This window comes from Saccopteryx bilineata, chromosome 2, assembly GCF_036850765.1.
Source record: "Saccopteryx bilineata isolate mSacBil1 chromosome 2, mSacBil1_pri_phased_curated, whole genome shotgun sequence".
NCBI classification, from domain to species: Eukaryota; Metazoa; Chordata; class Mammalia; order Chiroptera; family Emballonuridae; genus Saccopteryx; species Saccopteryx bilineata.
The window spans coordinates 80,087,508-80,102,654 of NC_089491.1; the positions used below are offsets into that span (position 1 = coordinate 80,087,508).

Sequence of the window (15,147 nt, forward strand, 5' to 3'; positions counted from 1 at the left end):
CTCAAGGGAGCGAGTCTGCCCACAGCTCCCTTTCATCCTCTTTGGTCCCTCTTTCCTCAGGCCAGAGCAGCCAGGGAACCCCTGACTCCAGACCTCCTTCCTGCTTGTCTAGGGGGGACAAAGTTTCTATAACATCAGGAAGAGAAATGAACCTAGTTGAGGAACATTCCAAGGCTCACAACTAACCCTTTCCCCAAATGAGAAAGAAAGATATGGCATTTCATAGTGCTTCATCTGGGATAGCCTTTGTGTCCTGGATGTCTTTCAAGTGTCTGAAATTTCTCCATAATTCCTCTACTTTTACAGGACTTAGAGCTCAGCCATTACCCACATAAACATTTGCACTGCCCTGCAGCTCTGTTATGACAGTGCAATCAGTCGCTAGGGAAAGTGATCAGTCTTTATCTCCATTGCTTTCAGTATGAGAAGTCATTAAACTGAATTAGAAACACTGAACCACTGTAATTATAGAAAGAAAAGCTTGGTTCAGAACATTCTTTTTGCTTATTAACCTAAGGAGGTCAAAATTACATATGCCAGGTATATTTAGTTCCCTTAAACAAAATTCTAATGTGTCAAACTGAAGCTTTCATACTAGAACCAATATTTCAGGATTTAGAGTTTATGAAGCTTCAGAGCTAATGATAACCACAGTCTCCAGAGCCCAGAATTAATAAAACCAGAAAAAAGAAATATAGTGATTCATCTCTGTAACAACAGTTAGGCCATCAAAGATAGACATCAGGTCAACCTCTTCTTTTTATTTTAAACACTTTTTTCTACTTTAAAATGAAAAATTAAGAAGATACTGAGAGGAGAGGTACAAGGATACTGCTAAAGATCCTATATCTTCACAACACAAACAAATGTTTCTGGTACTATTAAAAATATATATATATATAGCAGCTTTAGAGCCCGGCACACCTGAATTCAAACCCCAGCTCTGTTTTCCTGAGCCGTGAAGCTTTGACCAAACTCTGAGCCTTGTTTTCTATATAACCTCTCTGAGCCTTGTTTTCTTTCAGTATAATGCAACTATGGAAGATAATACACAGTGGTTTTATGATTAGAGTTAACATAAATAAAATCTACCCTGCACAAGGTAGAAATATATTTAATGCTGATTGCTGTGGTAGTTGTAACCATTATTAAAGGAAGATGACAATGATAAAGGGAGAAGCAGGAATGTTAACATGTGAACATAATACCCGTCTAGGGGTTCCAGAGGTCCCCAAACTTTTTACTCAGGGGGCCAGTTCACTGTCCCTCAGACCATTGGAGGACCACCACATACAGTGCTCCTCTCAGTGACCACCAATGAAAGAAGTGCCCCTTCTGTAAGTGCAGAGGGGGCTGGATAAATGGCCTCAGGGGGCCGCATGCAGCCCACGGGGCCATAGTTTGGGGACACCTGTTAGACCCTATTCCCTGTTTCTTCAGTGTTCCGTTATTCTCTGCATCCAAGGTGTTTAATCCAGTTATCAATCTCTTCTCAAATCTAGACATACAGTCTTAGCATTTATTGCCATTATACATCACTTTCATTGAATTCATTAAGAACAATATTCTTTCTAAGCTGCTTGGTTTTTTGGTTTTTTTGGTTTTTCCTAGAGCATGCTGTTTAGTAACCCTCTCTCTTGATACCAGATCTCCTTGTCATGCCTTCTTTTCTCTTAGAGCATGAGGTTCTTTTTACTTGTGTTTCCAGAGAGCTGAAAAAATCCTGCGCCATCTTTTTGCCTCTTTAACCAGACCAAAGCCCAGACACTATACAGATATTCTAGAATAAGGTTTTTCCAAATACTTTGATGATATATCCTGCTCATTTTGATCCCACCCCCACTTTCCTAACTTGGCCTTTTTATTTTTCACAGAGTTGTGTTAAATGAGAGCCTTCTTCTAATAGCTTTCCACCATGATAACCACACATCCCAAGAGAGCTATAGGCTTATGTGAGCTTAAAAAAAAATAAAGCTCTCCAAAGAACATGATTAATTCTACATCCCTAAGCAAGCAATTAGCCTGTGTCTGACACATTGGACTGAAAAATATTAATCTGTAGGCCATGCTCCCCTTTTGTGAAAGACATTGTATTGCTTCAGCTGTTTTTACTCTAAAGTAGGGAATGGTATCACTGTTTTTTCTAATTAGGGAAGACCTGGATACTCGGCAGGTCAGAATCCCAGCATAATAGAAGATAGTCTATAGCTTATCTCTCTTCCTTCTTTCTCCTTTCCAGCTTTTCTAGATTTTCTGAGGAATATTTTCATATTCTCATCAGAACTCCAAACACCAGTCTAAGGGTTAAGACCGGTTCCCTGTTTTTCCAGTGTTCCTGTTATCCTGTGCATCCTAAAGGTTTAATTCCATTGTTAACTTCACTAGCAGAAAAATAAGGCTATCTTTTTTAAAAACCTGAAGGTTGAATCTATCAGTTTATCCTACATAAAAGGCAGTTGCAACAGTGGTAAGGATTAAAAACATTAACAAAGACTTTGGCCACAGGATTCGGCGTTGACACTTCTCTCCTTCCTGTAATGGAGCTGGCGTGTGCGGTGGTCCTCTCAGTTGTGCATGGAACTTCCTTTAGTATAACAAATAGTCCCGGCTTTGCCCCTGCCCAACTCCCTGAATGTGGTATCACATGTCATTCTGTCGTCATGAAATCAAGGCATTGTTCTTGTTGGGTGCTTTTTTCCCTCTTTCAGTTTGAATATGTTTTCTCAACCTTGTATGTTTGAGAACCATGAAAGATTTGTTGCCTCACATCCTCCCTTTAAAAGAAAAATGGAATTATAATTTCCATAAGCGAGTGTTTTATTTGATGTATTTGTTCTCATACAGTAAGTTGGTGATTTTCAAAGTTTGGTTCTTGGACTATCTACATTTGAAATGCCTGGATCTCTGGGCCTGAGCCCAGGAATCTGCATTATAGCAAGCTTCCAATTGGTAAATTTGCACAATAAAGTATGTAAATCACCAAGTTGTCAGGAAACCCCATGTATGTCTCTGAGTGGGAAGAAGTAGTTAATTCTTAAACTCTTATTTTTCTTAACCAAAAATGGTATCTTTCTTTTTTGTAGCAGCAGCAGCACTTAGCACTTAAAATTTTCTTAGAACGAATTGTCTGTTTCTGATCTTACATTTATAAATCTACATAATTTTACCTGTTATACCAGAACGATTGGAAATAAAAGAGGCTGAGAGACTGAATGGCTTGGATCGGATCCTACTAGAATCAGGACAGAAATGGGGAGGCAATGACAGTGGCAGTATATGCAAAGAGCATTTACTGGTTAAAGGGTGAGACGGGTCATATGGCTATTGCCACTTCCCTCCGAAAGCAGTTCTTCACACAGCCTAAGACCACACTGTCTTGTTGAGAGGTGCAAGGGACCCAGAAAGCACCCCCCTGCCACACTAGTTCTTCAACTTGTCTGTTGTCTCCTACAGATCCGCAACTCGGAGCCTATTAACAGTACAGTCCAGTTCATCTTCTATCAGCCTATCATCCACCGATGGAGGGAGACGGATTTCTTTCCTTGCTCAGCAACCTGTGGAGGAGGTAACGGTGTTGTTCACTCGGCCTAGGAACTGTGGGCTTCTATGAGGGAACACTTGGCTCTTATAATTTGGCTCTTGTAAGAGTATGTCACTTCAGCATAGAAGAAATTCAATGCTATAGTGGCTCAGATCCTTTCTTCTGAATGGGGCCAAATTCTGAAGCCCTCCTCTAAGGCAAGGACCTCAGTCTAGATCAGGAGTCTCAAACTCAACTCAGCATGTGGGCCGCAGAGCAAGATCACAGCCGTTTGGCAGGCCGCACTAGGTCTACAAAAGGCAACTGTTGCGCAACACTTTTCTCACTGCAGTTGAAAACAAAAAAAAATCAGTACAACAAGCACAATCGTACATGCAGTTTACTCAGTGTCACAAAACGACCAGAAACTGTAGTTCGCATCACAACTGCTGTGAACCAAGCTAATATCTAGCTAGGATGCTAGAGAAATGAAAAATACAAGTAGGCCCCTAGGCTTACTTAATTTTATCCAAAATATTTTGAACTTCGTGGATTAGTCTGTGGGCCACACAAAATTGTTCAGCGGGCCGCATGCGGCCCATGGGCCACGGGTTTGAGACCCCTGGTCTAGATGCTCCAGGAACAGTTTCTGTCTATACAGCCCCATTGGAGGAAACAGTCTTTACCCCTTTCCTTGACTCCCTGAAGGACCAGGACAAGAAATATCATAGCTTGGCAATAGTGTGGTCTGAAGGTGATTCTGTTCATTTGAGAATAAACTACTCATCTGGTTGAAGTGAACTTATCTATTCAAGAACCAAATGAAGAGTATTTGTGTGGCCTACTATATAGCATGATGTATCCAGAAAGAATCAGAGATTAATTTAATTAAAGGAAGTGGTTTATTACCAGGAAAAAATAATCACTGTACTGCTCAGTGATTTTTCAGCTCTACCTCATCATTCGTGCAGTAAAAGAAATGCCACTTGCCTTATTTATTCATAAAAATACATTTCTCTTGAAAAGTCACAGAATGAATTTCTGTCTCTGCTCTATCATATTTGTTATGTGGACAGAGTTTTGGACTATTGGAAAAGGTTTATTCCCTCATTCCTGCCCTTTGTAATTATAAAGATTACATAATAATTTCTTTGAATTATTTCTTTATTTAGCCATATCCCTATAGAAGATCATTTAGTTAAAAATTCTCTATTATAATATAATGAAGAACTTAATACCTAAATATTTTCTCCTTTGAAATCATTTTCTTGAAGTAAATTCTCAAGAGTGAGTTTCAGAACTTTTGTGGCTATTGGCCTGTATTACCAAAATTCCTTCCAGAAGGGTAATAAGCAGTCTACAAGTATTTTAGTTTTATTTTCAACTGAGCCAGAATTTGTGTAGTATCATTTTTTTTTAAGTTTTGGTAATTTAATGGATATATAATTGTATATATATTCTTTTTTAAATGAGCACACCAAATAGATTCTGGCTCCATCTTCATGGAAGCCTATTAACTGGCTGGTTTTAAGCAGCTCATCTACATAGGTATCACTAGATTATTTTGACAAGAGAAAAGAAGAATAGTACCTCAAAATGAAAACAAATGACTCCATTCATTTTTGTAAAACAGTTAAGAACATATATAATTCATCTTTGGCTATGTTATCTACATCTGCATAATGTGAACAAACCACTGAATATGAGGTTCTATAGAGCAATATTAGATTTTAGCTTAAAAGCAATTAGTCAAAAATACATCAAGTGCTTTTTGCTTGATTATTAAATAACTATTCTCTCAACATCTTAAACATTTCAATAAATGGTATGTCCAGTTGCTCTATATGTCCTAAATAGAAAATTACTTTGTTTAAAAATAAAATGCCAATTGTACAGAGGTTTCATGAGCACAGTATTTTGGTTCACCTATTAATGATCAGCATTAGAAATGATTTCAAAGAAAGAAATCAGAGGAAATAATATTTTTTCTTTCTTTTTATTTAAATGAAAACCATGTTTTAAGGGAAGTAGCATCTGAATAATATGCCAACTCTTGCAGTTTCACATATAGCTGCTGTTGGAATGTAGTTTCAGTCACCTTAACAATGGTTTGTTGTACAATGAGGCAATGGACGTTCAAGTCATGAATATCCCACCCCATTGGGCCTTATTTTCTTCACATCTAAGTGAAGAAGTAGAACCATCAGTGTTTTTCAAATGTCAATGAGAAGAAGAAAAAATACACCTTACCTAGAAGCCCAGACAAAGGAATACATACTGCTCAGAGTGAAGATGAGAGGGATATGAAAACCAGCCTTTGTGGACAATAGTTATTAAATTACTTAAGAAGTAATCTCTAAATTCCCTTTTATGGTTCTGGTTCCAGATTCAACTGGTTGAATATTTTACAAAGTGTAAAGAATTGTTATTCTCAAAACATTGTGAGACTTACACAATTATTGGACGATTTTGGTCATTTACGTAATTTTTGTTCTAAACTTTAATTTTTTTATACTCTAGAATAGCTTCAAAGCAACAATATATGCTGACAAATTATTATTTTTAAAATTCATAATCTCAGACTTAGGATTTACTTATCACTTGTGCCCCCATTTTTCTATAAGATAAATGCTATACTTGAGTAGAAAGTAATTTATGGAAAAGTATGCAATGATTAGCTTATCATAAACTTATCGACTTTTGAGTATAATGTAATTGAAAATTAAAAGTATATTTACTTGTATAAAATATCATTTTTCTATTTGATTTTCTTATAAAACAAAAAATTAAATGTAACACATGTTCTTATCCATTAACATTTTGTGCTTTTCATCTTTACAATAAAATGGTTAAAAGGTCTTTTTTTAGGTCTTTAAGGAACAATTAATTTTTGTGGGTGGTCTGAGAAAACAGCCTCAAGCCAGGAAATTGGTTATAAACCTCCGTCTGATTTCCTAAAAATTTTTGCAAGACTTTTAAGTCCTCAAAATCTGTCTTTCTAAGACATATGTAGCAACAACAATATTCAACCACCTGACAGAGAGAATATATTTTGGAGTTAGTTAGGGTCAGAATAATATAAAAATTCTAATTAAAAAAATTATGTACATTTATTGTTCACCTCAAGAATCTCAGTCCTTATCAGCACCCCACCAGAAATCCACAGGACAAGAAAGAGGCAGGTAAAACATTAAAACATATTATACATAGAATTAAGTATTACTCAGCAACACTGGTTTTTTTTTTACAAGAATTTACTAAACAGTGGGAATTTGTACATGGAAAATCAAAATAATTGGCTAGAAACTTAAAGATAAATGACAAAGGATTTTGAACAAGGCAAAAAATACACAGTAGGCATTTTTTTTTTGTTCATTTTTTATTATTTTGTTTTTGATCTGCAGGAAGCCTTGGGATTTATGATGGCTACTGTTAAAATCTTAATCATCCATTTATTCAGTTTAATCCATTTGGGTTAAATTTAGGCAAAAATAATGTCAGGCAGCTGGCAAGACCTGACCCTGTACTACTTAATGTCCCCCATTGACCAAGGGAGCCACACTGGGGTTGATTGAACTTATTTATTTCTTTGGGAGGGGTATTTTTTAGTGTCACAGGTACAATGATGCCAACTTTGCATCCCTGTATGAGATGGTTGATAAACAAATACCAATGATCTCTTAGGGACATGGAATCTGTTTTAGACTTTTAGAATATACAAAACAAACTAATAAGAATATTTGTTATGACAGAGTCTTATAAGCTAGTTATGTGTTACGTAGTTCAAGCCCTACAGTATGATTTAACTGTTAAAATTAGAACAGAAAAACACAGTATTTGTGGCCTGCAAAAATTAATGAGCCTTCCATTTATGTCGTTTTTCCTGAAAATGACTGGCAAATTAGGAAGAACTTTCTTAATGTGAGATGGCCAAAAGGAGTAAAGATGTATATTATATTGATGTATGCCTTCAAATTTGCCTGTATGGTTTGATACTGCAGGTTACCAGCTGACGTCGGCAGAGTGTTACGATCTTCGGAGCAACCGCGTGGTTGCTGATCAATATTGTAACTATTACCCCGAGAACATCAAACCCAAGCCCAAACTTCAGGAGTGCAACTTGGATCCTTGTCCAGCCAGGTCAGTCAAACTTACCAGTTCATCTATTTTAAACACAAATAAAGTTTTTTTATAAGCTTCTTAAATTAAATTTTTTTAATTAAAAATGAAATAGATGTGGCTGTACAGTGTCCACTCCTAACCAGATGTTATCAGTACCTCTGCCCCTTGTTCTTAAGGCTATATGATGCCATCCCACGGTCTATGAATTTTGCATTCATAAAGCTGCAAGTGAATCACTCTTAGACATTTTCTCTTCTGGTTTTCTTCATTATGTTTACTTGTTTCTCTACTTAACAAGGTCCAGGCCAACAGACCTCACCTAACGAATGTGATAGCCCAATGTTCTTAGGATTTTTTTCCATTTCAACTCTGTAAACTAATCAGAGGCATGACCTCAGCAGACCCATTCAGGGTCACAGCTGACCCATTTTCCATACTGATTAACTAGAATCAAAACCAGTCTTAGAACAGCTCTATATTTGAACAAACTGCCCTTGTTAAAGAGAAAATAGGACTTATTTCCAAAAGTCAAAATTATTAAAGGCCTTTTTAATTAAAGAGGCACTTGAAGCTTTCACATATCATTGTTTGTTTTTAGGAAACAATAATTGGCCCTCAGTTATTCGCAGATTCAAGAAAAAGACTGACAAAATATCTCATATAGGGAGTGGTCAGAGAAGTGCAAGTCAAGAATTTTGTCATGGGTGTAATATTTGCCTTTGTATTTACAATACTTCCTGGTAAATCTCTTTATTAGCTTACTCATCCCCAATATATGAGAGAGAATATAAGAAAACTTCTTTTGCAAAACAAATCATTAAAACCAACAAAGAATTCTTTCCCAAGTTTCTTTGATTTCTGAGAAACACCTCAGTGTTATTTTTAAAAACATATTTTGGCCCTGGCCAGTGGCTCAGTGGAGAGCATTAGCCCAGCGTATGGATGTCCTGGGTTTGATTCCCAGTCAGGGCACACAGAAGTGACCATCTGCTTCTGTTTCTCTCCTTCTCCCCCTTCTCGCTCACTTTCCCATCCACAGCCAATGTCTTGATTGGTTCGAGTGTGGCCCCAAGCACTGAGGATGGCTCAGTTGGTCCCAGCGCATCAGCCTCAAGTGCTAAAAAGAGCTCAACACTCCTGCATTGATCCCAGACGGGGTTGCCGGGTGGATCCTGATTGGGGTGCATGTAGAGTCTATCTCACTGTCTCTCCTCCTCTCACCTAAAAAACAATATATACACATAAAACAAAACTTTGAATATTTAAAGTACTATATGAGCAATGTGGATAAAAATCATTCTATCTTTGAATTGTAGGCAATGCAATTTTAGTTACTGCTTTCTGCTGTTGACTTTTTAAAGTTTACTTGTACTCTTTATGCCTCAAATTCATGAAGTCTAAATTCTACATGTGATATGAAATAGCCTATTTCATATACCTAGCTCATAAAAGTGAACTCAGAATGACAGGTTTTCGTGCAAGAAATAGGATGAATATCTATTTTATAATTATTTAATTGAGGTGAAGCTTCATTTAGTTTCATATTACATGATAAATTATGTATTAAAAGTTATAAATGCTATAAAAATTGAATGAGGTGTCAGAATTTTGCTTGGACATCTTTATTTTGGAAATATTAAGATATGAAGTATTATTAGCCAAGATAATTATATCTAGTATAATTCAACGCTACTTTAAAATTATTCTACCTATTATACATCTTTGTCCATATCTATACCAGAAAGATGGGTGTGTGAAAAGCATAATTAACCCAATTCATACAAGTTGGCTCAGCCATAGAGAGACTTTGAAAATCTTATACACATTTCCATAAAAATTTCTGTGTATATTTCTAGGAAAAATAAGGAATTCATTCATGCAACTGCATAAAGCTTTTCTGCACTGGCGGGGAGGGGACTGCAACAAAGAGATGGCCATGGAAGACAGTTGTAAAATAAAAGCATTATGTCAACCATCTTAAGAAAAAGTTTATAATCAGAAAACATATATGAATTTTTTTCTGACTTCTGATTTTTACCTGTCTTCTCTGTTGAAATAATATTTGTGGCCTATTTCTTATTATCCAAAAGCAAAGGCCATTCTTCATCAAAAGAAATTTGCCTATGAAATGTATGCTTTTTCTGCATCCTATGTTATTTTAAAATGTCTAATAATACAGCACATGTATAAATGTTAGGACAGGTGGTTATTTAAAAAGAAAAGAAGAAAGAAAAAATAAGAGGCACAAGTCAGGAAGCTGCTTTTTTATTTCAGAAGTAATTAAACAAAGCTGTAAAAATTAATACTTAGCAGTAGGAGAGGTGTTAGAGGAATCTGCTTTAGGAAATGCAGATATGCTACTCTAAGGTTAAGATACTTCAGGATTGCTGTGAAAATCATTGAACTCATTTGCATGCCTGGGGTCAAAGTGACCCTTTCTGAATTCAAAGAGAAAAAAAGCAGTGATTGTCTGAGAAAAGAAACTGTAAGATAAATAGACTATAGAGTAGATCTACCCTCTTATCAGACAAAGTAGAATCAAACCCTCAAAGAACTGTGGTTTTCAAACTGTCTACAGAACCTATTGTTCCAGAGTTGCTTTATTTAATTTCATTACATATATTTTTGAACTTTCTAAACAATAACTCACAAAGTGTGTTCAGACATGTCAAACTAATTTTAACTTATTTGAGCTAAGCTAAGTATTAAAAATTGTTATAACAACTATAGAAATGTTATACTACCAAGGTAAATACTTTTTGCCTTCATTGTTAAGTTCTTCAGTTACATCAATTTAATTGAAAATGAAGTTCCCTAAGATTCCATGATGAGCTTTAAAAACTATTACTATTAGCAATTACTCTTCTAGGATAGTAAGAATTTTTCCTTACTACATGTCTAAAACCAAAACAAACTGAATGTGACAGCCATTAACCATAATTCTTGATATCTAATTTTTCTGTTTACCAAATAGCCTCACTGTTGTCATTAATTTGCTTTAAAATAAATGAATATTATATATTTGAACTAATGCATGATATCACTTACTCATTTCACTCACCAGCAACATCCACTGGCTTTCATAGTTGTGGATTGGTTCATCTACCAGTTCTCAGGGCTAAAATGATTGTTGACATCTAGCTTTAGCCTATTCTTTTCAAATAATTTTTGTTTTAATAGCTTTTTTTTATTCTTAATGTTAACTTAAAAATGTTGATGATTTGAAAAGCTATGATAAAAAACAATAAAACTCATTAATAATCTCTGATACTCATAGATAACTACTGTTAATGCTTTTGCTATATATTTTTTTATCTTGTCTATAGCTTGTAACATAGATGAAATCATACTGTATACAATAGACATTTGGAATTCAGTGACTTCTGTTCTTGGTTTCTCCTATTCTAAAGCAAGCTTGAATGTCCATGACATGTAATAACTTGATATTTTGCTGAGACAGGAATGTGAGACCCTTACACAATCAAACTAACAGTTGAGCCTACCTGGCGGCCAGTAGCTCCATCCCAAGAGAGCTTTGTTGCTCTTTGCTGGTGTCACTTATGCAGTCATTTTTAAGCAGTGATAAAATGCTTTGTTTCCTAGTCAAAAGCAGTCTCAAAAAGGACACCAAAACTTAATGCTTAAAAGAGAGGAAAGAGAAAGTGAAGTTAAAAATTTATTGACTTTTAGCTAAAAGCAAGAATATATTCCACTGGCAACTTGTAGCAGTGCCATTTCAAATCCCTCCTGTACGTCAGGGATGTCCTGCGTATACAATTGGTGCCCTGCTTTATTAATTTCATACTATAGTAGGAGCCCTTTCCAATGTAGCTAAAAATGTAGACACTTGAAATCTAATCAAATGTAATATGTTCTCTTGTGCTTGCCGTACTCCAGTCATAGCTCTGTCTTACACTGGGAAAGTTTTCTTTAAATGTAGTGCCTGCTGGTTTTTGAAATGGTTTGGATCATCTCTGCCTCTTGGGTGAAGGGTAAATTTCATCATGTGGCCAAAAAGTCTCCGAGTGTATGCCTATGCCTTATCAGCAATTAAAAAAGCATAGTGTTAGGTCAGCTAATCAGCACCTTGTATTTCCAGAGTGGCTTTCACTGTAAAATAGGCTACATTTGGCTTTGTATATCTCACTCAGTCTATTAGACGGGCACAACTATTAAGGCTGTCTGGGGGTAATTGTGCAAGACATTATTCGTGAGAAGATCAGAGAACCATGAACCACCTTTTTTTTTTTTTTTTTTTTTGGCATGGACCTCTAGTTTCCCCTCCAACGCAGTAATGAAGGGGGCTTAAATTGGCAAGGGTTGTTGGACAAGTGGAAAAAGCTCTCACTCATCACACTATCATGGTCACAATCATTAGCAAGCAAATCTGTTTTAGCCGAAACTGCCTCCAAATTCCCCGTGCCCTCAAGGAATTCAGAGCAGCAGTCCTAAACAAGTGCCAGGCTTGTATGCCCCACGCTGCAGCTCTTAGGGAGTGCCAGCCAACTGTTTTTGTCCAGCTCTATTTCATTTGACAGAAAGTTGTATAAGTCATCCTGGCCAGGAACCAAGTTGCAAACAAAATCTCAATTGAATCCTGACGCAACTTTAAAGACATCATCTGTGTTGTGAGAGGCAGGATGTGTCGTGGGCATATAAAAACCTGGTCATGCTAACTTGGTGACTAACTAGTCCGGTGGCGATGCAGCCGGCTCTTAGGAGGGGAACGTGGCAGTAAAGCAGCCTGGCTGTCACTTATTGGTTGAGTAGCCTTTGGCAAATTACTTCTTCACACTAAGCCTCAGTTTTTTCTCCCTGTGAAGCAAGGATAATAATGACAGTACTTGCCTTGAAGAGTTGTCAGGAAGAATAAATAGCATAATACATTTAAAGGGCTTAGCAGAAGGCCTGACACATGATAAGTACTCAATAAGTGTTAGTTGCTGCAGCTATTATGACTAAGATCATGATTATGATAATGTTAATGTTGCCTTAGGGAAACTCCCAAACTCTAGAAATCAGCTTTCTCCCCTGTGAAGGGAAAAGATAACACTCTAGAATTATCTATGGGTCTAAAAAAGGAAAGTATTTTATTTCTTATTTTTTACGAGAAACACAAATCCTTAGGAAATATCTTCATGGAAGTAAATCATATTTATCAGATTTTTTAAATATAATGACCATGAGAAATTAAGATAATTAACATCTCCTGAAATCCCAGTGCTCAATTGTCTAATAATTGCCCTGAACCAGGTGTGAGACTGTCATTAATTCACATGGGATCTCTGCCATGTTCATCCTCAAACAAGGAGAACTCAATATAGAACTAGAAAGTGGTTTTCAATTAAAGTACAATACAATGTTTTCCTAATTAGAACAGTCTTTTGGTTTTATTACAATAGGTAAGTGATTTAGAAAAGTAACAACTTCCTTCCCTTGATTAACCTTATTTAAATACACTGCTTTGAGAAGCTAATGAGTAAGCAGTTAGAAAGACCACCACAATACCTCGTTCCCACTATCATGCATTATTCATCATTAGATAAACTAAGCGGAGTTCTTGTGCCTTTCAGAGTGCATGGTCATATCCTCCCCAGGGTTATAGACATACCACACGTTATCAGACAATCAGCTATAACTCAGTTTTTGGAGCATTTTAGTTCTTCTACTGAGCCAGTTCACTGCTAATAATAATAATTGCTTGTTACATTACACTTAGAAATTGTAAGTATAATTATTTGCACAATTCTTTTAATGAATTGTGAGTTAATGAAACAGGTATTATCATGATCCTCATTTTTAACCTCTATCAGTTTGACTTTATTAGCTAGCTAAATAACTTCTTGACTTCTCTAGCCTGAGTTTTACCATCTATAAAATGAGTCAGAGAGTAGCTATGAGAATCTAATGAGATAATGCATGTAAGGCTTTTAGCAAGGTGTCAAGCACTCAACAAAAGTCAGCTATTATGATTCAATTAGAGCCAAACCTGTAAAATAACATTTCCAGAGATATTTCTATTCGAAGCTTATACAGGGCTTCTCACATCCATTATTTCAGTTTTATAATCCCTAGGAGATTAGCAGGGCAAAGATCATCATCTATCTCTACAGGTGAAAAACTAAACCCAGAGAGGTTCAGTGACCTGCCCCAAGTTATGGTGGCCACAAAAAACCTGGGACATGGATCCTAGTGCTTCCAATTCCAGAGTATCTCTGGCACTTCATGAACTCAGGTAACCTGATCCCTGGTGCAGCATTTGTGCCCTTTGTGTGCTACAGGTATCCTTGTTTCTTATGATGCCTTCAGCCACCTGTGAGGTCCAGTTTAATCCGACAAAGACCTCCATAGCTAGCATAGAACTGCCAACCGTATCAATGTAAAGATGGTGCCCTGGGCCTTCTGTTCTGTTCTGTTCTGTTTTAGTGCTCTGGGTCTTTGCACTGACCATACACCCAGGTTAAGCAAGCCCCTTTCTTATAAACATAAATACTGATGTTTACTTCAACCAAACAATGACCAAATCCATCGGACAGTACAGGAAGAGATATACAAAGCCCAAAGGCACATTAGTCCCGGTTATTTAAAAGCAGTTCAGAAATTGCATTCATTAATATCAAGAATGTTTAACTACAGGAATATAGATGTGAGGAAATTTTAATATTTTGGGTCAAATGATCAAAAACTCTCCAGTAGTTGGTTTTATAGCAAAAAATAAGTATGTGTCTTAAAAATGTTTTCAAATCCTAGACAATGAAGCAGGATTGTTTTGGTCTGATGCCAAAAGATAAATAAATGTTGCTTAGTAGGTACTGTGGTTTAAGAAAATTGTGACTTATTTACAGAATATTATTCTCTTTTGCGGGATCCCAATTTGGCTCTTGAAAGGATAGGGAAAATTACTGTGTTTCATCAAGTCACCAAACGTTAGAGTAGGAGAGATTTTCAGAAGATCACCTCCTCCAGTAGTGTTTAATCTGTGGGCCACAGAGCTCCAGGTTCTGCCCTCAGCAGCCAGTAGGAAGGGGACAGGTGAGACAGAACTGCAGGAGACGGGTTTCCAGGCACCCGTTCTGATTTCATTCTAAAACGCCTGATTTTATCCAATACTTGGATTTTGCAGAAGACCAAAGTATAAGTCCTGATGCATAAGTAATGCGCTCACAGTCATACAGCAAGAGAGTAGCAGGGAGGAGAACTGACCTTCCATCTCCCAACTCCTCGGGAGGTCCTTTGTCTCATTATGCCATCATCCTTTGTGCTCTGCCACTCATGAAAAAGCAAATGCTGTGTCTCTTCCAACTTTTTATTACTCCTCTTTTGCCTCTTTCTAAACTGTTACTTAGGAAGAGATTGGTTTCTATTGCCCTGGAGTTGTCACGAGAAGATGACTTACTCCCTTCTGTGCCAGAACTCCTTCTACCACCCACAATTTCATTCACTTTTTTTTATTACATATGTAACCTATGCCAAGTTCTGTGCTTGGTGCCACAGCAAAGGCAAAG

The 15,147-nt window shown here is 36.7% G+C and overlaps 1 protein-coding gene across 5 annotated transcripts in view; it reads left to right on the top strand.

The window, feature by feature from the left end:
- ADAMTSL1 (ADAMTS like 1) overlaps positions 1–15,147 on the top strand; it is a 1,054,626-nt gene that overhangs the window by 767,400 nt on the left and 272,079 nt on the right. For all 5 annotated transcript variants that reach the window (XM_066257319.1, XM_066257321.1, XM_066257318.1 and 2 more), the window contains 2 exons: positions 3,454–3,565; positions 7,522–7,660. In XM_066257319.1, the coding sequence (XP_066113416.1) occupies positions 3,454–3,565; positions 7,522–7,660 (251 nt within the window). The remainder of the gene's footprint in view (positions 1–3,453; positions 3,566–7,521; positions 7,661–15,147) is intronic.